This window comes from Narcine bancroftii, chromosome 7 (assembly GCF_036971445.1).
Source record: "Narcine bancroftii isolate sNarBan1 chromosome 7, sNarBan1.hap1, whole genome shotgun sequence".
Classification (NCBI taxonomy): Eukaryota; Metazoa; Chordata; class Chondrichthyes; order Torpediniformes; family Narcinidae; genus Narcine; species Narcine bancroftii.
Window position 1 is genome coordinate 77,952,015 of NC_091475.1, and position 22,119 is coordinate 77,974,133.

At 44.7% G+C, this 22,119-nt stretch overlaps 2 protein-coding genes across 11 annotated transcripts in view; one reads left to right on the forward strand and one right to left on the reverse strand.

Annotated features, from left to right (window-relative positions):
- Positions 1 to 1,693: 1,693 nt before the first annotated feature.
- Positions 1,694 to 17,905, reverse strand: ing1 (inhibitor of growth family, member 1). 5 transcript variants are annotated; one of them, XM_069890412.1, is made up of 3 exons: positions 15,386 to 15,864; positions 11,798 to 12,488; positions 1,694 to 2,098 (listed from the first exon to the last, which is right to left on the reverse strand). In XM_069890412.1, the coding sequence occupies exons 1-3, from the start codon at positions 15,474 to 15,476 to the stop codon at positions 1,960 to 1,962; spliced, it is 921 nt and encodes a 306-aa protein (XP_069746513.1). In that variant the 5' UTR covers positions 15,477 to 15,864; the 3' UTR covers positions 1,694 to 1,959. The 5 variants fall into 5 exon arrangements, with proteins under 5 accessions (XP_069746513.1, XP_069746516.1, XP_069746512.1 ...); XM_069890415.1 differs by lacking the exon at positions 15,386 to 15,864 and adding an exon at positions 17,112 to 17,905 and having other exon boundaries at positions 1,695 to 2,098; XM_069890411.1 differs by lacking the exon at positions 15,386 to 15,864 and adding an exon at positions 16,446 to 16,943 and having other exon boundaries at positions 1,695 to 2,098.
- The window catches only part of cars2 (cysteinyl-tRNA synthetase 2, mitochondrial), a 54,975-nt gene continuing 48,717 nt past the window's right edge, over positions 15,862 to 22,119 (forward strand). The window contains exons 1-3 of one of the 6 annotated variants that reach the window (XM_069890406.1): positions 17,886 to 17,972; positions 19,836 to 19,989; positions 20,463 to 20,513. Coding sequence is in view for 2 of the 6 variants with exons in the window: in XM_069890402.1 (XP_069746503.1) it covers positions 17,719 to 17,972; positions 20,463 to 20,513 (305 nt within the window). In the remaining 4 variants the exon portion in view is untranslated. Of the gene's footprint in view, positions 15,881 to 17,173; positions 17,973 to 19,835; positions 19,990 to 20,462; positions 20,514 to 20,926; positions 20,945 to 22,119 lie in introns of those variants that run through there. The other 5 variants (XM_069890409.1, XM_069890402.1, XM_069890404.1 and 2 more) reach the window with 5 other exon arrangements.

Consider the following 22,119-nt stretch of genomic DNA (forward strand, 5'->3'; position numbering starts at 1 on the left):
TCATATTGTTTGTAATCTTATCAGTGATTCAGCTGGGTCAGACACATATATAATAGCTCATCATCAATGAATAAACGAATTTTATGTTCCTCCTGTCCAATTTTGAAGCCCTTAATATTCAAATCTCTTCTTATAATCTCTGTCAGAGATTCAATAGCTTGGATGAATAATGCTGGTGATGGGGGACACCCTTGTCTACTCGATCTACTCAAGGGAATATGAATGACATTTGGTTATTAGTTACCATTTTAGCTTGTGGCTGATGATAAAGAGTTTTTGTACAATTTGTAAATTTTCTACCTACACCAAATATTTCCATTTTATATAAGAAAGACGACTCAAGCTGGTCAGATGCTTTTCTGCATATAAATAATTAGTTATGTTTGGATTCAACCTTTGCCACATATATTATATTGAATAATCTACCTAGACTATTCAAAGAATGTCTTCCTTTACAAATCCCACCTGATCTGGATGTATTAATTTTGGTAAATACTCACCCAGACTTTTGGCTAGTGTTTTTGCGAGAATTTTTTAGACTTCATTCAGAAGTGATATTGGTCTATATGATGAGGTTTTTCTTTGATAGCACTGTAATTATAGCAGTTGAAAATGTTTCCGGGAGGGTTTGGGACTCCACTGCCTGGTCTATCACATACATCAAAGGAGGCATCAACAAACCTTTAAATTGTCTATAGAACTCGGGAAGAAACCCATCTTCCCCCAGGGACATTAGCTTGTAAAGTACCCAGAGCTTTATCTATTTCTTCCCTTGTAAGAGGTGCATCTAAGTCAGTGGTTCCCAAACTTTTTCTTGTCACTCACATACTTTAAGTAATCCCTATGCTATAGGTGCTCTGTGATTAGTAAGGGATTGCTTAAGGTGGTATGTGGGTGGAAAGAAAAAGTTTGAAAACCACTGTTTGAATCGTACCTAATTGACTCGTTATATGCATGGTTTCAATAATTCCAAAGGAAATGGGTCAATGACAATTTTTCTCAAGCAAAATATTTCAGTAACAATTGGGTCTAGAGCAGTGATTCTCAACCTTTCCTTCCCACTCACAACCCACCTTAAGCAATCCCTTACTAATCACAGAGCTCCGATGGTATAGGGATTACTTAAAGTGGGATGTGAGTGGAAAGAAAAAGGTTGAGAACCACTGGTCTAAATCTTTTTTTTCTCTCTCTTCTAGTTTAGGACGTTCAACATATGTTAAAAAATTCTTCCATCTCGTTCTTGTTTTCACCTCCAACTAATTCTGATTTATATAGTTTCATATAGCATTGTGTAAACGTGTTATATATTTATTTTTAATTACATGTTACAGTATCAGCTTCTGTTTCTATGGCGTTTAACATTCTGGTGACTCCTCTGCTTTAACCTGCCAAGATAACACTTTATGTGCCTGTTCTCCTACTTCATCATATTTTAATATTGTTTTTCTGTTCTATATGTTTGTAGTGTATTATATTGTAATTTTTAAATTTTCTAATATGCTATATTATTCTTGTGTTCCTCACATCTGATATTCTTTTCCCCATTTTGTTATATCCTTCTCTAGACCTTCTAAATCTCTCATTATATTCTCTCAAGATTTTTAGTATAAGAGATCATTTGACCCCTAAAATAAGCTTTGAGCGTATCCCATATTAGAAAACTGTTGACAGTGGAAGGAAGATTGTTTTCACAAGATATTTTTCTTAATAAATTCACAAAAATCTTTCCCTTTTAATAATACAGCATTAAGGAGCCATCTGTACATACTTTCTTGCTTTTCCATTATTGTGAGAGTTAATGTTAACAGCAGGTGGTCAGACAAAAGTCTTGCCAATTACTCCGTTTTTACCACTCTACTTTGTAACTGAGCAGACATTAAAATAAGTCCTTGTATGTGAATCATGTACCCTTGAGTAGAATGAATAGTCTCTTTCTAAGTCTTGCGCTGCCTCCATATATCAATTAGATTTAAATCCTTCATAAATGATAGTGTCGTTTTTGCCGCTTTCGCCTTTGATATTGTTCTCGCTGATTTGTCCAATATTGGAGCTAAACAAAAATTGAAATCTCCTCCAATCAATATATCTTGTCTTCCCCCTGTGGTTTTTAAAAAGATATCCTTCATAAAGACTTCATCATCATAACTTGGGGTGTAAATATTCATAAACGTCCATGATTCTATATAAATTTTACAGAGTACCATCATAAATCTTCCAGCTTGATCAGTTAATGTCTCTTCTATTATTATTGGTATATTTTTATTAATTAAAATTGCTACACCTCTTGGGTTTGATCCAAACAAAGACAATATTACTTGTCCCATCCATCCTCTTTTTAATCTTACATGTTCATATTTGGTAAGATGTGTTTCTTGTAAAAAGACTACAATTGCCTTTAATTTTTTCAGCTATGCCAAGACCTGTTTTCTCTTCACCTACCCATTAATTCCATTAACATTAAAACTAATACATTTTAATGTTCTATCCATATTCTTCTTTAAAACAATATTTTTAAAAGTTTTATTTCACTCTTTAAATAATAGTGATTCTTTCCCTACAAGAAAAACACATAATGTCCCTGCCCTGATGGTGATGTATATGTAGAGCCCCAAAAGCCCACAAAAAAAGCCCAGAGAATCTCGAGGAAGAAGAGCCCCTCCCTTTGGTGCCTTCTTTTTGCTACTCCTCTCCAGGTGCCATTTTCCCCCTTAGACCGAGACTCCTCCCTGCTACCAGTTTTCCCAGATTTTCTCTTTATGATCTCTCCATGACCATTTCTATAAACTTTACTTTTAAACAATAAACACAAGACAATTTAACAATAAATTAAAAAAACCCCAACTTCTATTACTTTTACTTATAGATATTACTTCTATTACTTACTTAAAGTTCGGGAACTTTAATCTCTACAAACTTTGCAGAAAGTCTTCCACCTCGTTATTGGTTCCCTTCTGCTACTTCAGTCCTCAAAGTCGCAGGACATATCATTGAGTATTTCATGTTTTTAGTGTCTTTTCACATATTCAAATTTTCTTTGTTTAATCAAGGTCGGGCTAAAGCCTTGAACAAATAGTACTTTTCATGATCAACCTTGGGCGGGGCATTATTCTGCTGCTCCCAGAATTATCTCCCGTTCTCGGTAGCTTAAAAGTTTCACCACAACTGATTTTGGTCTCTGATCGCTGGCTCTTCTGGGTTCAAGTGTTTGCTGAGCTCTCTCGATACGTAGTTTTTCTCCACATCTCCAACACTTGTGGGATCCATTTTGAAGAACATTCACTGGGTCTCTTCCCTCGATTCCAATAATTCGGACATTGTTCTATCTACTAAAATTCTCCATATGGTCATTTTTGTTTGTCCAACTCCCATTCTTTATCTATTTTTTCTCCAAAGCCTCGGTTCTTCAAGCATTTTCGTCAGTTCAGACCCATTCTCTCCATCAGGTCTTCAACAATCTTTTTTATTTCAATCATTTTCTCCATCATATCTCTCATCGTTTCAACACTTATGAATCAGTTTCCAGGATGATGCTCAATTCTTGACCTGACTCCCCAGTTTTACCTGGTTCTGCAGTCCTGTTGCCATTTTTGCACCACTCCCTTTTGGACTTTCACCCAGTGTTTCTGATTGAATAGGAACTTCTTCAATCTTTGTTCTCAGCTGCCTTGGCTTCTTCCTGCTAGTTTTATCCATTTTTGAAGAAGAAAATCTTGATTTTCAAGTTTTGACCGTCTATTTCAGGGGTGTCAAACTCAAATTCACGGAGGGCCAAAATTAAAAACTTGGACTAAGTCGAGGGCCGAACTAAATATTTATTGAAAATTTTCAACAACATCTGCATGTTTTCTCTTCTTTCAACATATGTAATGTTAAACTTTTTTTTATTAAAATAAATGTTTAATAATAGTTTTGGATAAACTCTTTCCAGAAGCATTAACAAATGAGAAATAAAATATTTAATAAATAATATTTCTCTAGAGGATTTGTCAAATGTTGCTAGTGTGCTGTCGAATAGTAAAATCTGAGGGCTATTGAGAATGTGGGAGAATAACATGATTCCTGAAACAATCAAATGGGTGACTGATTGTGAGCATGAACTCTAGCAGGGTTATTTGCCATGCCCTTTTTCCATTGGTACAGATATCTTTTGATTTACACACTTTTCAAGTTTTATGCATAATGAGCTTGTTTCCAGGTGCAGGAATATATTTATCACTGTGGCATGAAACTATTGGAAGATCGTTTTATCCTGAGATTAAAGTTCATAATACTTACTCAGGCCTGTGTGCGGGAGGGCGGGGTTTGCGGGCGATCGGGTTGGACAACGACAGTGCGGGGGCATCGGCTCTCGCTGCAGGGCAGCATCTTGGCGGATCAGCGGCCCCGTCACCGTGAGTCGCGGATCGGCCTGCGGCAGGGAGGGGGAGTGGGCAACAGTCCTGGCGAGGTCAGGCCCGAGGCCTCCGGTTCTGGGCACTGGGAAGCGGCCTTGGCTTCCCCTGACACCGGCCAGGCCCCAAAACCAGAGTCCACGGTGAGACCCTGCAACGTAAACAGAGGAGATGGGGGCGATTAGCAGGCTGACGCCAATACATTCTGGGATTTGTTGTATTACTGTGCATGCGCTATACTGGTGCGGCGGCCAGCGGGCCACCTCTAATACATTTTTGAAATGATCTTGCGGGCCAAATATAATTATATTGCGGGCCAAATTTGGCCCGCGGGCCAGAGTTTGACATGTGTGCCCTATGCCATCGGAACTCTGTAATTAGTAAGGGATTGCTTAAGGTGGGATGTGAGTGGGAAGGAAAGGGTGAAAATCACTGCTCTAGACCCAATTGTTACTGAAATATTTTGCTTGAGAAAAATTGTCATTGGCCCATTTCCTTTAGCGTTCTGAAACCGTGCACATGACGAGTCAATGAGGGATGATTAAAGCAGTGGTCTTCAAACTTTTTCTTCCCACCCACAGACCACCTTAAGCAATCCCTTACTAATCACAGAGCACCAATGGCACAGGGACGCGAGTGGAAAGAAAAAGGTTGAGAACTGTTGTACTGTGGTAACTCCACATCTGATTAGGTTAATTGTTAGGCAAGTGGTCAGAGAAGGACCCCCCCCACCCCAAGAAAGGCATAAATCACAGGAACAAAATAAGCTTCCGTCTCACTGCTCCCAATCTTACACACAGTCCTGATGTGGAATGTGGGGTCGCAGCTCCACGTTCACCCGAGTTCAGGTGCTGTCTGTGTGGAGTTTGTACGCTCTCCCCTTGTCTTGGACCAACAGGTCGGTCGCCTGACGAAGGCACCCGAACCCCCCATTGAAACGCCGGCATCCGGGGCGGTGGAGGAATTGGCTGAGAAGAGCGCGTTGCTCCCACTCCCCTCCCATGGTTGGAGAGGGATTCAACTGCGATCTCACGGCGCCGGGCTCGTCTCCAACAAAAGGAGCGGGAGGCAGGGTCCGCCGCGCACGGAGCGAGGGGGAAGGCATCGCCAACGAGACGTTCGGTCCGGCGTCACCGCTGAAGCGCAGACCCAGCGAGGATGGTCCCCAACTCCAGCCACGTCTGTGTGTCCGGGAGCCGGGTGGGCTGAGTGCGGCGCTCCGATCCCCGGGATTCAGGACTCTGAGATCCCTCCACACCTCCGGCGTCTTCATTTTCACCTTCAGTGTGCATGCACTATACTGGCGCGGCGGCCAGCGGGCCAACTCTAATATATATTTAATATGATCTTCCAGGCCAAATATAATTATATCATGTGTGGTCTATTTAGTACTCTTCAAGGAGAGCTCAACCAAAACACGTCTAAGTCCTTCGCATGGCCACGCCCCCAAACAACAACTTTCTTCAACAAATCCCTGATGACTATCCTGTTTAACCCATCATGATAATGTTTACTGTTCTACAATGTACATATGCACAGAAATTCTTACCTGGTGCAGCCAAAGAGGTATATAGAACATTACAGTGGAGTACAAGCCCTTTGGCCTGCTCTATTGTGCCAACCTATGTACACCTTCTCCCACACACAAAACCCTCTATTTTTCTCAAATCCATGTACCTAAGAATTTTTTTTGAAGGCCCCTATTGTTATTGTATGGAAAAAGCAAACCTGATGTCTCCCCTCACCTCTTCTCCACTCACCTTAAACAGATGTCCTCTAGTATTTGTCCTGGGTAAAAAGTTCTGGCTGTCCACCCTATCTAAGTCCCTTATAGGCACAATGGAAAAAAAATGCAACTGCAATATTATATATTAAATTACATTAAAAAGTGACAATAAATACAAAAGAAATTTTGATAATAAATATTGGCTTTGGAATAGTGCAGACAGTCTTTTTGTGCTTTCAGAGCAGTCCCTGGTTAGTGTAATGCTGGGAGTTTCAGGACCCTGGTAGCTGTTGTTCTTGAACCTAGAGGTACTGGACTTCAGGCATCTGTACCTTTTGCCTGAAGATAGCAGCAAGAAGTTGTGAGCAGGGTGATAGGAGGTCAGAGGTCAGAGCCTGAGATGGACCTGGCTGTGTTTGTGACCTTCAGCATTCCTGGACACATGAATTTCCACACCAGACACATACTTTCCACATTGCACCAGTAGAAGTTTGACAGAGTAACTGACCTCTCCAAATGCCATCCTTCAGCACTTTCCCAAGTTTGCCCACTGCTAACATTGGACTGACTCCCTTTCTCCATGATGGCATCACGTCAACAATCTGCTAGTCCTCCGGTCCACGAAAGGAGCCAAAGAGGGAGACCAGCTGCGCTCTTTCATTTTATTTGGGCCTGGTGTTTTATCCAGGGTTAAAGATGCCAGGCTGTTTAATATGTCTTTATGTTGAGATTCTTGCTGTTAAACATGAAAGTCTGCAGATGCTAGGGTCGATTGCTGGAGAAAAATGCTGGAGAAGCTCAGCAGGTCACACAGCGTCCTTGGGAAGTAAAGGACAACCAACATTTCAGCCCTGGGCCCTATGTCAGATTACCCTTTACTTTCTGTGGTAATGCGTGACCTGCTGAGTTTCTGCAGCACGTTTGTGTATTGTTGTGCATTCTTACTCATTGATGTCCATGTACATCAACACACTCTTCTCTACACACATGCAAAATATTCAGCTGGAACCTGACCCATCCACAGCTTCCACATCCAACCTTCCATTTTGGTCTCTAACCAAACTTATTCTTTTCTCTCAAAACCCTTTCCTTTTAACACACCAAAGGATTTCCCTTCATTTTACCTCACAATATTTTTCACACCTCTTTTTACTCTCCTAATCTCTTTTAAAATTCTATTCCTGTATGTTTTATGCTGCTCCAGGTTGCCCGTGGTGAACAGCTCTCAGTTTCTGTCATAAATACTTGAAGCAGGAGTTAGGTGTCAAACCTTGAACTGCTCCCCCATTTATCAGGATCACAGCTGGCCTTCGACCTCCCCACCACTTCCCTATACGGCTCTCAAATCCCTTATTCCTTTAATATTTGGAAACATTTTTATCTTCCTCTATTTCAACAAACTCAGCAACTGAGCAAAGTACCCGGTGGGATTCACAAATCCAAATGTTCACAGTCTCCTGGCATCAGCCTGACAGATCCTGAAAGAGTCAGGAAAGGTTCCAGAGGACAGGAACATTGCAAATGTCACCCCACTCTTTAAGAAGGGAGCGGGGCAACGATGGGAAATAGCTAGTCTGACTTCAGTGGTTGGCAAGATCTAGATTGCTTTATGAAAGTTGAGATACTTGAAAGCACAAATAAATAGGCAGGAGCCAGCATTGTTTCCTTCAGAGGAGAACAAAACTGTTGGAGATCTTTGAGGAAGTAACAAGCGAGAGAGAGAAAGAAGAGTCAGAGGATGTTGTTTACTTGGATTTCCAGAAGGCCTTCGACAAGATGCCATACAAGGCTGCTTAATAAGATAGGACGGGAAAGTTACGTGAGTGGATAGAAGATTGGCTGACAGCAGGGTGGGAATAAAGGGGGCCTTTTCTGGCTGGCTGTGGGTCCAGTGGTGTTCCACAGGGGTTGGTGTTGGGTCTGCTACTTTTCATATTGTGTGTAAGTGATTTAGTCGATGGAATTGATGGTTTTGTTGTCAAGTTTGCGGATGATATGAAGATAGATGGAGGGGCAGGTAGTGTTGAAGCAGCAAGTCTGCAGAGGGACTTGGACAGGTTGGGAGAATGAGCAAAGAAGTGGCAGATGGAATGTAACATGGTGGTGTCGAATTGAAGGGTTGAAGGAATATATACAAGTGGACTATTTTCTAAATGGTGAGAAAATTCAGAAAGGATAAGTCCAAAGGAACATGGGAGTCGTCATGCAGGATTCCCCGCAGGTCAACTTTCAGATTGAGTTGGTAAAGAGGAAAGCAAATGAAATGTTAGTGTTCATTTCAAGAGGATGAGAATATAAAACCAAGGATGTAATGCTGAGGCTTTATAAGACATTGGTCAGACCACTTTTGGAGTATTATGACCAGTTTTGGGCCCCATATCGAAGGAAGGGTGTGCTGGCATTGGAGAGGGTCCAGAGGGAGTTTAGGAGAATAATCCTTGGAATTAAAGGGTTAACTAATTAGGAGGGTTTGATTGTTCTGGGCCTTTACTTACTTGAAGAAAGCTGAGGGGAATCTCATTGGAATCTCCCAAATATAGAAAGGGCCAGATAGAGTGGATGTGGAGATGTTTTTAGTTGTGGGAGAGTCTAGGACCAGAGGGCACTGCCTCAGAATAACAGGACACCCCTTTATAACCAAGATGAAGTTCTTCAGCGAGGGGAATCTGTGGAATTAATTGGTGCACAGCTGTGGAGGCCAGGTCATTGGGTAGATTTCAAACAGAGGGTGAGAGGTTCATGATTAGCAAGGGCATCAAAGATGGTGGGGAGAAGGCAGGAGAATGGGGTTAAGTGGAAAAATATATCAGCCATGATTTGAATGGCAGAAAATGAGCCAAATGGCCTATTTCTGGTCCTACACCTGAAGGGCCATTGAAAGGATTTCTTGTCGTCTCATCCACCTGAACCTATCCAGGGCCTTCCCCTCTCTGATGGCAATGTTTGCTTTGATGAATTTCAAGAGTACCTCATACTCCACAATGCTCCTGTATAATGTTTGGGTTAGAAAATCCTCCAACGTCCACCACCTTGTTACTTTTGCACTTCTCACACCTTCCCCCTCACTCTGATTATTTCCCACCGATTACTTCCTAAAATGCTGTTCTCCCTTTACTTTTCACTGTAACCCAAATGGCTTCTGCACCATCAGCCTTCCCTTTAATCCACCATCTTCCCTCGCTTCCACTCACTGAAGATTCAGCCAAGAAAATCCCCTGGGTGTCAGCTGCACCCCAGAGTCCGATAGAGAGGCTATCAAGAAATAGGGCGCACTGGTAATAATCCAAAAATCCCAGCATCTGAATAGCCCCAGCCAAATGTGGCAAATTCAACACTGCTGTTGGAAACATGGAGAGAACACGCACACAGCTTGAGACTGACAACAGCTGGAAGCAATGACTGTGCATTTGAAGTCTTATTGAAAGTGTTGATCTGAAACGTTGACTGATCATTTCCACCCCTGGATGCTGCCTGACCTGCTGTGTTCCTCCTGCAGCTCAATGTTTGCACTGGCACTTTCCAGCATTTAGGCAAAGTTAGCTTGAATTTATGAGGGAAATTGTGATTGACGTGCAACATTTTGAGGTTGGGACACTACCCAAACTGGGATCAGTAGGGTTTTGTTCAATTCCAGGACTGGAGATGTTGGGGTTTGCAGAAAAAAGTTGTAAGTGCAGGATCATCTGTGACACTCCTAAATGCTGTAAGTACCCCAGGAGGCAGAAGGGTGATGCCCCTTCTATTATGCGCAAGAACTGTGATGCAAGATGACAAAGGAGGAAAAGAGGCCCACCCGCTGTGCTGCGGAAGGTGTGTGAGAGTATGTGGGATGGGATCCTGCAGGCTTTTGGTGCAAGGACCTCCCATGCCTTTTCTCTGACCTCCTGATAGGTCAGTCATTAAGGGCAGGCAAATGAGGCACCGCCCAGAGAAATCTCCCTCAAGGGGCTTTGATATGATGCTGGCACCCATTGGTTCTTCAGTCTACGTCAATCACCCGGCATTGAGAGAGCACATGACTGATCCTCAGCACAGAGCATCTCCTGTCATAAGGAGCCTGTTCTTTGATCCATGTTTGGCTGGTGGAATATTTGCATGACTGGTCCATCTCCCTCTTCAGCCCAACTCGATTGTTTGTTTCCTGATAGAAAGTAGAGAGGTGCTTTGTAAATGCAGTTCCACGTCCTGGTCCAGAATCCTTATCCACCAAACAGCCTGGGTTTTGTTGGTAAGGCCCTTCCTGACTGTCCCCGAGATGGTGGGGATGAACCACCTCCCTGAACCATTGCACCCCTTCCTGTGGTGCTCCCATGGTGCAGTTGAGGAGGGAGGGAGTTCCAGGGTTTGACCGGTGACAAGAAAGGAACAATGATCTATTTCCAAGTTGGAATGGTGCATGACCAGCAGGGGAACCTGCGGGTAGCGGTGCTTCTTCCCCCACCACTCCACCCAACCCACAGTGTGGGAGAATTGGTGGCTTTGGGGAGAGCATGCCTGGGTGAGTAAACATAGTGTGTTTTGTCCATGCTACACACTGCAGCCCTGTGCACTGGTGTGAGAGGGACAAGGACTCAGGATGGTGGCTGGGGCACTGTTTCTGGATGCCTTGTCATGGTTAGCATCCAGCTTCTTCGATGTTCTAGCTGCCCTAACCCAGGACAAATAATAGCGACACATACAGAGAGTAAATGAGGCCACCTACATACACACAGCTATACAGGTGTTTATACACACACGCAGCTATACAGGTGTTTATACACATACACACACACACAGCTATACAGGTGTTTATACACATACACACACACACAACTATACAGGTGTGCATACACACACACAGCTATACAGGTGTGTATATACACACACACACACACACACACACACACACACACAGACAGAGCTATACAGGTGTTTATACACAGACACACAGCTACACAGGTGTTTATACACTATACACACCCACTTCCTAGAATTCAAGTGCTTCTCAAGGTCTGTGCTTGGGTGAAGGGCAGTGTGTTGCTACCTGAATGGACAAAGTATAGAACCAAACAGGAGAAGGGGAGAGTGATGGTAGGACAGGTGTGGGGAAGAGCCTAAACCACTGGTGAGTACTGCGGCAGGTGTCTTGAATGAGGCACAAATCACACTCGCATTGCTCGACATCTCTTTCATTTTTCCTTTATATATCACAGCTGTACATGTTTCTGTTAAGCAAGTAACAATAAAATTATTTCTTACAATCTGGTTAAACCCTATACTGGTGAATCATACACTATACAAGTTCCTACCTGTACATTTATACAACCTCTGAGAAACTAAAAAGGCAGCTTTTTCTGATAAATATTTTAAAACCATTCCCCCTTCTCTAATTTTTTTTGTTCAGATGGAGATGAGGATTTTAAAAAAAAAAGGAAATTACCTTTTTTTTACAATTTTCTCAAGAAAATGTTTTTTCCTTACAAAACAAAAATGAGGTCAGGCCCCAGACATGAGACTTAAAAACCTGGGCTCTTTTAGTCCTCAGCGTTATTTGAAAAACAAAACTTTTAACTGGTCTCCAGAACGATTGCCTTTTTTAAAATACACTCCAACCAATTTTTGGCCCAGAGGTAAAAACTTCAATAATAAATACACAGAAATCTGTTACTGTACAGAAAGTAGGCGCTGGAATAGAAACTACCTGGTGTAGGCCCTCTCCTTTTTGGATTTCTCCAGTGCTTTGTCCATGGTTTTCTCATTCTCGCCTCTACATTTGGGACAGTACCATTTGCCCTTCGGTTTGTGGTGGAGACTCACGCAGGAGAAGTGGAACCACTCAATGGGACACTCATCGTTATCACAGCCAATCATCTCTCCATAGGAGACCTGGTTGCACAGGCAGTAAGTGGGCTCATTGGGGTCAATGGGGAGGTCAGCAGGGGATGCTTCCCTCTCTGCCTTGGCTTTGGATCTCTTCTTTTTCTTGGATGTCTTGGCTTTTTTCTCCTTGGGCATCCCAGCACTGGTCTCCTCATGGTCATGGTTACTGGACGTGTTCTCCCGGTTCTCGTTATTGCGCTGCCTCCTGGACCTCTTGGCGCTAGCCTTCTCCACCACTGCTGCTCCCTCGTTCCTGGACCTGTCCAGCGAGGTCTTGCCGTTGGCCTCATTGGCCTCAGCGCAGTTCTCAAAGAGCTCGATGTGCCCCTCCACTTGCCGGCTCCGGTTCTCCACCTGCTCTACCATCTGGTTGACAATCTGGATCTTCTCATCGCCCAGTTCCTGGCTGCGGATCAGGGCTCTCTGGATGTAGTGTAGGATCCGCCGTCTCTGGGCTATGTCCGTCTCCCGCTTGTGCTTCTCGTAGTACTCATCCAGCTCCTTCAGGACGTCTGTGGAGAGAAAGACCTGCATTATGCAGCCTGCGCCCACTGGCCCCGTCCACAGTCCTGGCAGCCCTCTGAGGAGAACACATCAGTCAAGATCATCACAGCAAGCTCCCACAACAGTCTGATCCCACCTCAAGAATATTGTTTGAGGGATAAATACCAGCCCCAGGTGAGAACATTAAAAAATATAATCATCTCTCAGAGGATAAAATCTCACTTCAAAGTTAAAACCACTCCCAGTGTGACACCCCCTCAGTACTGCCCCTCCCACAGTGGGACACTCCCTCAGTACTCCCCCTCCCACAGTGGGACACTCCCTCAGTACTCCCCCTCCCACAGTGGGACACTCCCTCAGTACTCCCCCTCCCACAGTGGGACACTCCCTCAGTACTGCCCCTCCCACAGTGGGACACTCCCTCAGTACTCCCCCTCCCACAGTGGGACACTCCCTCGGTACTGCCCCTCCCACAGTGGGACACTCCCTCAGTACTCCCCTTCCACAGTGCAGAGCATTGGGCCTTTGAGCTTGTGCTGTCTGTACAATCGTGCTGATTCTTCACCACCACATCCCTGCTCTTTTTTCCCAAAACCCTTTGAAGCCTTTTTGGAAAGCTCATTTTTAAATATATCCATTCTCCACCCTGAGGAAGGAATCCACCACCCTCCAAATCTCAAACCACATAATCTTGAAGATTCTGTGTTCAAGATCCTTCAGTTCTGTTCACAATGAACATTGTCCAAACTCTGTACACTTCAAGGAGACCCTCTCTCAATCTGCTAATGACGAGTGAGCATCAGGATGGTCATCCCCATATGACACTCCCACCATCTCTGAATCTAGGCAGGTGAGCTTCTGTACTCCCTCTATGGTAAACACTTCCTTCCTCAAGTGTCCATTCATTTACAGCAGATCGTTGCTCTGGTATTCACATCCTCTTGCAATGAAGCCCAATATACCTTCTTACATGTTTGCTTTTAGTGACTCTCAGTGCCTTTGTATCTACAACAATCCCCAACCTCTTGTCAAGGATTTGAGGGCCAGGGTCTGGAGTGCTGAAACTTGCATCATATCTGAAGCAGGGTTAACCATTATATATATCAATGCAGTAATGGCAGAGCACATAGCTGTATCTGTTATTTTCATATCTATGGGAAGACCATGTCCTACCCCTCATATACAAGGACTTAGTCTCACAGGGCAATATTGTGGGACCAGTGTCCAATAAAATTAAATCGCCCCACCCTACTTTTATACGGCACACCTTTTGCAATAAACATCAACATTCCATTAATCTCCTAAGTACCTGCACGCCAACCTTTTATGTTTTATGAACAAGGCCCCCAGTTTCCTTTCTACTGCATCCTCATTCTATTTAAATAATTTGATTTTTCATTCTTCCTTCCAAAGAGGTTAACCACACATAATTGGAAGCTTCAGAATGGGTGCAGAGGAGATTTACCAGGATGCCTGGATGAGAGAGCATGTCACATGAAGAAAGGTTGCACAAGACAGGGCTTTTCTCTTTGGAGCGACAGAGGATGAGAGGCAACATGAAGTGTATAAGATTAGGTGTATATTGAAGTGTACAAGATTATGAAGGACATAGATAGGGTGGACAGCCAGCACTTTTTTACCCCAGGGCAGCAATGGCCAATACCAGAGGACATCTGTTGAAGTTGAGTGGAGGAAAGTTTAGGGGAGATGTCACAGATAAGTTTTTTTAAACTCAGATTGAACTTCTGAGAATGGTGGTTGAGGCTGATGGAATAGGACATTTAAGATACTCTTGGTGGAAGTAGCCTTTAGGAAGCTTTTAGATAGAAGCAGGGAACAGAAGGATGTCATGTGCAAGAAGCAATGTTTTATTTGGGAATCACGTTCAGTGCAGTCAAGTGGGCTGAAAGACCTGCTCTTGTGCTCTATGTTCCATCAAACTCTGTTTTGCCTGTATTATTTTCTCAATCTCCTACTATTCCCTCCTTAATACATCTTAGCATTTCCCCACTGAGTTGTTAACCTTATTGGCCTGTTGCTCCTTGCTTTAGCCAACTCTTTTCTTGATTAATTCATTTCTAATCCTCTGGGTTCTCTCCAGAATCCAGGGAATGTTCTAGTTTTAATCCACTCCTCAAGACTTCTGGGGTGCTGGTGAAGAAATCTGGATACATCAGCCTCCAAATCGATTAGGATTTCAATTTCTCCCTTGCTATAGTCTCATACCCATTTTCCAGTTTTTTTTTTAAAACTGCCTCCCATCATCAGGGATGACCCACAATAATTTAGAATCGTTGCTGAGTCTTAATTTCAATTTAATTCCCCTGAACCCCAAAGGTCCATTGCTGTTCTTCCTTTCTGCAGGTCTACCTCCGATCCATACTGGCTGTGTTAGTCCCTATTCCTATAACTGTCATACTTTTGGGATGTTGTCATTGTACGACAGTCTGGCAGCTCGATCCCGATGGAAAAGTTGTTGCTCAGGTTCTGGTATCTCACCATAAACCTCTACTCTCTAGTTCTAGAATAATCCACAGTGGGACAATACGACTTTATCCACGGCCCTCGTGATTTTATAACCCTGCACAAGATTCCCCCCTCTGCCTCAGATGCTGCAGGAAATATTATCCAGCCCTCGCCTCCCAAGTACTCGCGCATTCCCTTTGTGTGTTGCACAGCAGTACCCCCGGGATGTGTAGCCTTCCCCGCAGTGGGGACGCGCAGCCCGGCGCACCCAATGGGAGAGAGCGGCCGGAAAATGTAGCAAAATCAATGTATCTGCAGCCACAGCGCGCCCGCCGCCTGGACCGTGCAGCGGCAGCTCACGCTCGGGTGAAGGGGGAGCGCTGCGGGCCGCCAATTCGGTTACAGGAGCCGAAGTCAACAAAGATGATGCCAAAAGGACCTAAAATGGAGAATAAACCAGCCGATGGCCGCCCACCACCCTGATGGACGGGGCTGCCGTCCAATCCACGGTCAGGTCTGGGAAACAACATGGACGGAACTAATCAGAGTGCGGTAGCCTTCCCGCGGGGCGGCTGATTCGCAGATGCGCTCAAATGACGCCCTTTATCGTGATTGGCACTCGGTGAACCCAATCAAAAGACGCAAAGCCACCGCGTCCCTGATCCAGTGACCAGTTGCCTTTAGAACGCGCAAGGGGCCACTTGCGTTTCTTCAGCGACTAGTAGCCAATTAAAATGCACCATATAATATCCTGCCCCCATACGAATGACTGACAATGGTTGGAGCCTATCACGCGCGATTCGTCGAACTCAATGACAGCTTATCAAAACGCTGCGCCATCTCGCTGACCCCACCCCGGTGCTGACTGGCAGGACACTCCGTTTACCAGAGGACATGCCGCTACCAATTGGGAAACAAGCAGTGACCAATGAAGGTGAAGGAGGCGGATCTATGCTAATAAGCGACGGAGCTATAAGTGAGGCCGCAGCGCGGCGGCTCCTTAGCGCGGTGGCGCCTCTTGGAACGAGTTAGTCCTATGCGCTGATATCAGGCCGGGAAAACCCACACATACACACCCACTCCCCCAGCTGCCGGCACCCGTCATCCGACCCATTCATCGCTCGGCCGGGGAGCTCCTTTCACAGAGGAGCAGCCGCCAACGGCCGAAGCTCTGGTTGTCGGGGAAAGGTTGCGATCACCGCCCGCCGACACATCCGGCCCCGTTAAAGAGACTCAGGGAGGGAGGAAGGAGCAGGGCGGGCATTAGATCCCAGGTTAAGTACAGCCGGCACTTCAGCCTGCGTGTCCCCAACACACCCGTTCGCCGGCTCCCAAACCCCCTGGTCGAGCTGTCTAGTCGCTGGTCCCTGCGTCGTTGACTGTCGGACATTTATTCCTCTTTCTGCCAAAATGGCTGAGTGCTGGAGCGGCTCTTTTGTTCGGCCCGCCCCAGTGCTGCAGCGGTTTGATGGGGACCGGGCGCGCACCCCAGTTCCTACCTTGGTATTTAGCATCGATTTCCCTCATCAGAGAAACGTTCCTCTGGAGATCGAAAGGCAGAGACTCGATTGAATCCAGATAGTCCTCCACGTAGTTCACAGCGTGCAGCTGCTCCCCGTTCGCAGGACTCAGCATCTTGCAAGCTACATTTGTTATTGGTTGGGGCAGGAGTGGGGGGCAAGTGGACTTTTCTTGGGCCACACTCGCTCGCTCACACGCTGCACCTTCAGCCCCGCACTCTCCGCCTTTCTCTTTGGGGGGGGGGGGAACAAACAACTAAATTGGAAAAGACAGTGAAGGCAGAGAGAAGGGAGCGGAGGGTTGGAAAAGTCGCCCCTTACATTAGCGACTGTGGACGCATCCTCCTTGCCCTCGGTGCCCCTCCACCCCTACACAGTCCGATCCCAATCTCTGGGTTTTGAATCCAACGTGGAAACAGCGAACCCAGTTTGAAACACTTGGGAAACACTCGGGAGGACAGCACGCCTGCGCGCCGGTGCTCCTCATTTGCATAGTATTATGACGTCGCCGAGTGCGCGCCGCCGCTCGTGCCCATCTGACAACTATTTTTCCGTCATTTTTAATATGGATTTCATATTTAGCGTTGGAGTTTTTTAAAATAGTTGTCTGTCTATTGCGGTGTTAAATATACATTTTAAATTTACCTCTACCAACACTTCACGCAAAAATCGATTTTTATCCATGATTGGCATTACTGTCCAGCCTCTTACGTGCCCACTTCGGCTCTTGCCGGGCAGGAGCTCACCAATCCGCAGAGTCGATGGGCGGGAGCGTTTTCCAATTCGACCCCGCCTATTTCGATGGGAGCCGTCAAGAGCCGGTTGCGGGCAATGCGCGTGCGCCGACGAAAAGCCGCCTGGTACTTGGAGTCGCACCGCTATGGAGCGCTATTAAGTGGCTGATAAGACTACAAATTCCAGCAGGCTGTGTACCAGGAGCGGGACATATTTAAACTTTGCGGCCAGACACCCATGGTTGAAAGGTCAATGCTGCACTTTGCCTCCGATTAGGAGGACGGCCCCGTTGCCATGGAGCTTGGACTTGATCTGGTTGCCTAGGATACTACGGCCGATCCTCTGAAGGGCACCTACCCACCCGGGCATCCGACCCGCGCCCAGCTTTGCAGCCTCCTCGCCTGATAGGCGGCGAATTGACGGGTGTCAGGGCGGGGTCGTCGCCGATTTCCGGCGCGTTGGACCCTGCCTTCCCCTAGCGTGTGCGCGTTCTGGGGCGCGTGCTCGGCCCTGCACCATGGGGAGGTTGCCGGGCTGCGCCGCTGGCCTTTGGGGGCGGTTGCTGCTGGGCCGTTGGATTCACGTCGGTGGGCCTCGGCTTCTGCTGAGCTCAGCGAACGGAGACCAGGCCGGAGGCTGCGGCTCGGAGAGCGTGCGGCCAAGCGCCGGCGGCGGAGCAGACAACGGCTACCCGGCCGGCCTGCGAGTCTACAACAGCCTGACGCGAAGCAAGCAGCCCTTGGTGCTGTCGGCGCCTGCCACTGCCTCCTGGTACCGCGCTGCCCACCTTCCAACCGGCGCTCCCTCTCGCAGCGCGGTGCTCCTTCCTCCCGGCCGAGCAACACAGTTTTCTTGGGAGAGGTGGAGGCAGACAGCAGCAATGAGATGAAACCAGTTAATCTAACATGTCACTGGGAAGCTACTAACAAAATATGCTACAGTTCTTTAAGGACATCCCATGTAAACGGTTATAGTGGGTTTGCATTCCCAAAACACTAAGCACTGTCGGCGATGCAGAGGGGAATTAACAATTTGTGCGGGAAATAGTCTGAAAAGGCAAAGGGAGAGGTGACGTGAATGGGAATAAAAGTAGCAAATATAGTATAATAAGAGAGGGAGAACTAAGAAAACAAATTACTGTTTAAATGCCGGGGGGGTGGGGGGGGTGGTATTATGATAAGAACTTTATGGCTAGGTGATCAGATCACATCGGATCTATTTTAGTTTCAATCCTCTTATTTAAGGAAGAGCTTGCCTGAATTGGAGGCACAATGTGAAGGTTTTTGAGTTGATTCCAGAGATAAAGGTGAAGATTATTAAAGAGAGTTTCACCCTATAATTGTTTGGAAGAAATAGAAGATATCTGTTTAAAGTCAGGGGTGGAAAGTTTGGGGGAGACGTCAGGGGTAAGTTTTTTTTTACAGAGTAGTGAGTGTCGAGAATACATTGTCGGGATGATGGTGGAGGCTGGTACAAAGGAACATTTAAACGCTCAGACACGTGGACACAAGAAAAATAGAGGGTTACAGGTGTGAAGTAGGGAAGGTTTTGTTGAAGGTTTACATAGGTTCGGCACAACATCGCGGTAATATTCTTATTGAACCATAGAAATTTATGGGAGAGCTGCTGAGGCGATCATTCTCTAATCGAGAATACCTAGGTACAAGTTTTGTTTTAGAATAAGGAGCAACCCTTTAAGATAAAGTTGAGGTGTAATTCCTTTTTCTCTGAGGATCATGAATCTTTGGAATTCTTTGCCCAGCATCTTGCAGTCTTTGAATAAGTTCAAGATGGAAGTTGACAGTTGTGGGATAAGGGGAGAAATCAGAAAAGTGCTTGGTCTGCCTTTATTGATGGACAGGAGGCATGAAGGGCAAACTAACCATTTCCTTCGATGATGTTTGTCTGATGCAGAGTCGAATGGGGAAAACCATGTACGTGTTCTATTTAAATTTCAGAAAGCTGTAGAGAAGTTACCACACAGGAAATAGGTAAACAAAATTAGAGTAGCATAATTGTGTGATATGTTGGCATGAACTTGTAACAGACAGAACAGAGAGCAGAAAGAAACAGGTCTTCTTCAAATTGGCAAGATGTGGCTAGTCTTGTATTGCAAGGGTCAGTATTTGGCAACCTGTTTCAACATTTTGACTGAGGAAATAGATGTCATACTTCCACATTTTCTGATGATTTTTAAACTAGGTAGGAATTTACATAGTGAGGAGTATGTAAACCTGTTTCAAGTGTAGCCACTTTGCACAGACAGAAAACCACAGTTTTGTTTTAAATAGTGAAAGTTTGGGAATATGGGTGTCCACAGGGGACAAGATGTCCTTGATTAAAAGTCAAAATGCTAACATGCAGGTTCAGCAAGAACATAAAAGAAGTAGGGTCAGAATTAGATCATTTGGCCCATGGATTCTGCTCCTCCTATTTTACCTATAGAAAGGCAAGTGGGCTGTTAGAATTTGAATGAGGGATTAAAAAGTATTTTTTATCTGAGGTCTTGGAGAGACATTTCCTGGGTATTGTGTACAGTTTTGGTCTCCTTATCTGAGAGAGGATGTACTTGCCAAATAGAGAGGGCAGCAAAAATTCACTAGACTAATTCCAGGAATGACATGTTTACCACAGAGGAGAGAGATTGAGAAGTTCTGAAGAATGAAGCTCAGTGAAATTTGCAATTAATAATAGAACTATACATAGGACTTTTGGAACTTGGATGCAGAGAAATTTCTTCACTCAGCAGTAATTGCTTAGAATTCTTCACCCAAGAAGGACCGTGAAGGTATGGGGATTTAATTTAAAGCAGAGATCAATAGATCTCTTGATATTAAGGGATATGTGGATAGTGTTAGCAAATGGACTGAGCTTAGAAGATCTTGATGAATTGTGGAGTAAGCTTCCTCAATATTGGCCCGAGGGCTTTGTGGTGTTCTGCCACAGTTAGCAATGTCTGCACTGCCTCTCTTCCTGTGGAGTACTCCCTGACTGCATAATCCACCTGCCAGTCAGGTGCTCCTTCCCCATGTGTTCCTTTTGTTCCACTACTCTGCCATTGCTGTGCTTCCCCTCATGATCCCCATGCTAGTTAGAAATGGTTGGGAAATGACATTTTAAAAATGCTAATGTTTATATCTTTAATGATTTTTTTAGGTTTGTATTGGAAACAGGATATTTGGTTGGGGCTGTTCTGCAAATTATAATTAAAATATTGGGAGTTGATTTCTTCCTAAGTTTTATTGTTGGTTTTTTTGACAGGTATAGCTGTGGGCCGACAGTATATGACCACTCTCACCTTGGACATGCAAGGTAAACATAAGTGAAGCTGGTTTTTGTGGAAATTCAAAATTCTCTGTTGAGAAATCAAAATATAAACCAGGTGATCAAGAGATTCGGGCCTTGTGGATCTGGGAAATCTAAAATAAAACCCAAGTTTAAAGTGGCAGGAGGGAGGGGAAGGCCAGTAATGGGTACAAGATGGATTTCAAATGGCATAAACAATAGTGGTGTGGTTACACAAGTGTAAATGGAGATACTTGAAATTGTTGAGTTTGGGTCACTGATGCACTTTGGAGAAAGATGGGGTGCTGTTGCTTGGGCTTACAAATTAGAGGATCCACTCTGGTTTATCATTTATCCCTGTCTCCTTCAAAACATCTGATTTATTTTGAAATGTATGTTTTTGCCTTGATCCCAGATGAAAGGCTTTTCCTTTGAGAAGAACAACCCTCTATTTACATGTAAGCATATAGGATAGAAAGGAGGGGGAGAGAGATTAAACCATACTAATCATCATCTGAAAGTTGTGAATGTGCATGAATGTATGAAAAGGCTGTTGGTAAAGCTGGGGTAATTGATGTATAAAATGGTTAATGATATTTGACCACTGAATATTTTGTAACTGGCAGGGTAGTGAGGAACCAGAGGATGTAGTACATTAGGAAGATTGTGTCAATGCTGTTCATTTCTGACCTTTCTGATTTTTTTTTTAACCCTACTTGTAGAAATTATAAATTAAATGATTCGCATATTGCTTTCCTCTAATTATAAATGTTATAGTCATGAATCTGTTGTGAAGCCTGACAGAATTGCACTACAGTATTGAATTTTAAGAATATATTCAGAGCTTTTCATAAATCCTGTTAGCAAATTGTGAAAAAAATACATAGAAAACCAGACTAAAGTGAACAGGATAGGGAAATGTGGGGATGGGGAATATAAAGGATTTGAAAGCTCTGGGGAACTAACACAGAGGAGGGTTTGAGGCCTGGAGCAGATCATTGAATGATGGGGCCAGTACAAGGAGGTCAGGTGGCCTACTCCTGTTCTCTTCTGCACCTGTGTGGGGGAAAAATCTTTATATTTAAAGTTTTCTCACAAAATGAAACTTTGTTTCTCTGCATTGAAAAATTAATGGGAGTGAAATTGCCAACAAAAGTTAGCTTCTCAGGAGTCTTTCATAACTGGAGCTCATCCCAAAGTCCTCTGCAGCTGAGATGGAATGCTTGCAGAAAAAAAATCATGACGATGTTACGGGCCTACTGGACTTGAGTTATAAAGGGCAGACTGACAATGTTACTGGGCCTACCGGACTTGAGTTTATAAAGGTCAGACTGGGACTTTTGTATCTGGAGAGCAGGAGGCCAAGGGGAACTTGTAGAAGCTTGAGGGGCATAGATCAGTTAAATCTTTTAGATAACTTTTTTTCCTTGGGTAACCCAGTCTAAAACTAGAGAAACCGAGAGGGCAGAGATTTAAAGTGAGAAAGGAGGTGGTGCCAGAAGAGGTAACAGAAGTAGATACAGTTGCAATGTCTACTAGATGTTTTGATAGGTTCATGGATGGGAAAAGTTTAGAGAGTTAGGGGTCAAAAATGGGGAAAATAGAACTAGCTTAGGTAGTCAACTTGGTCAGC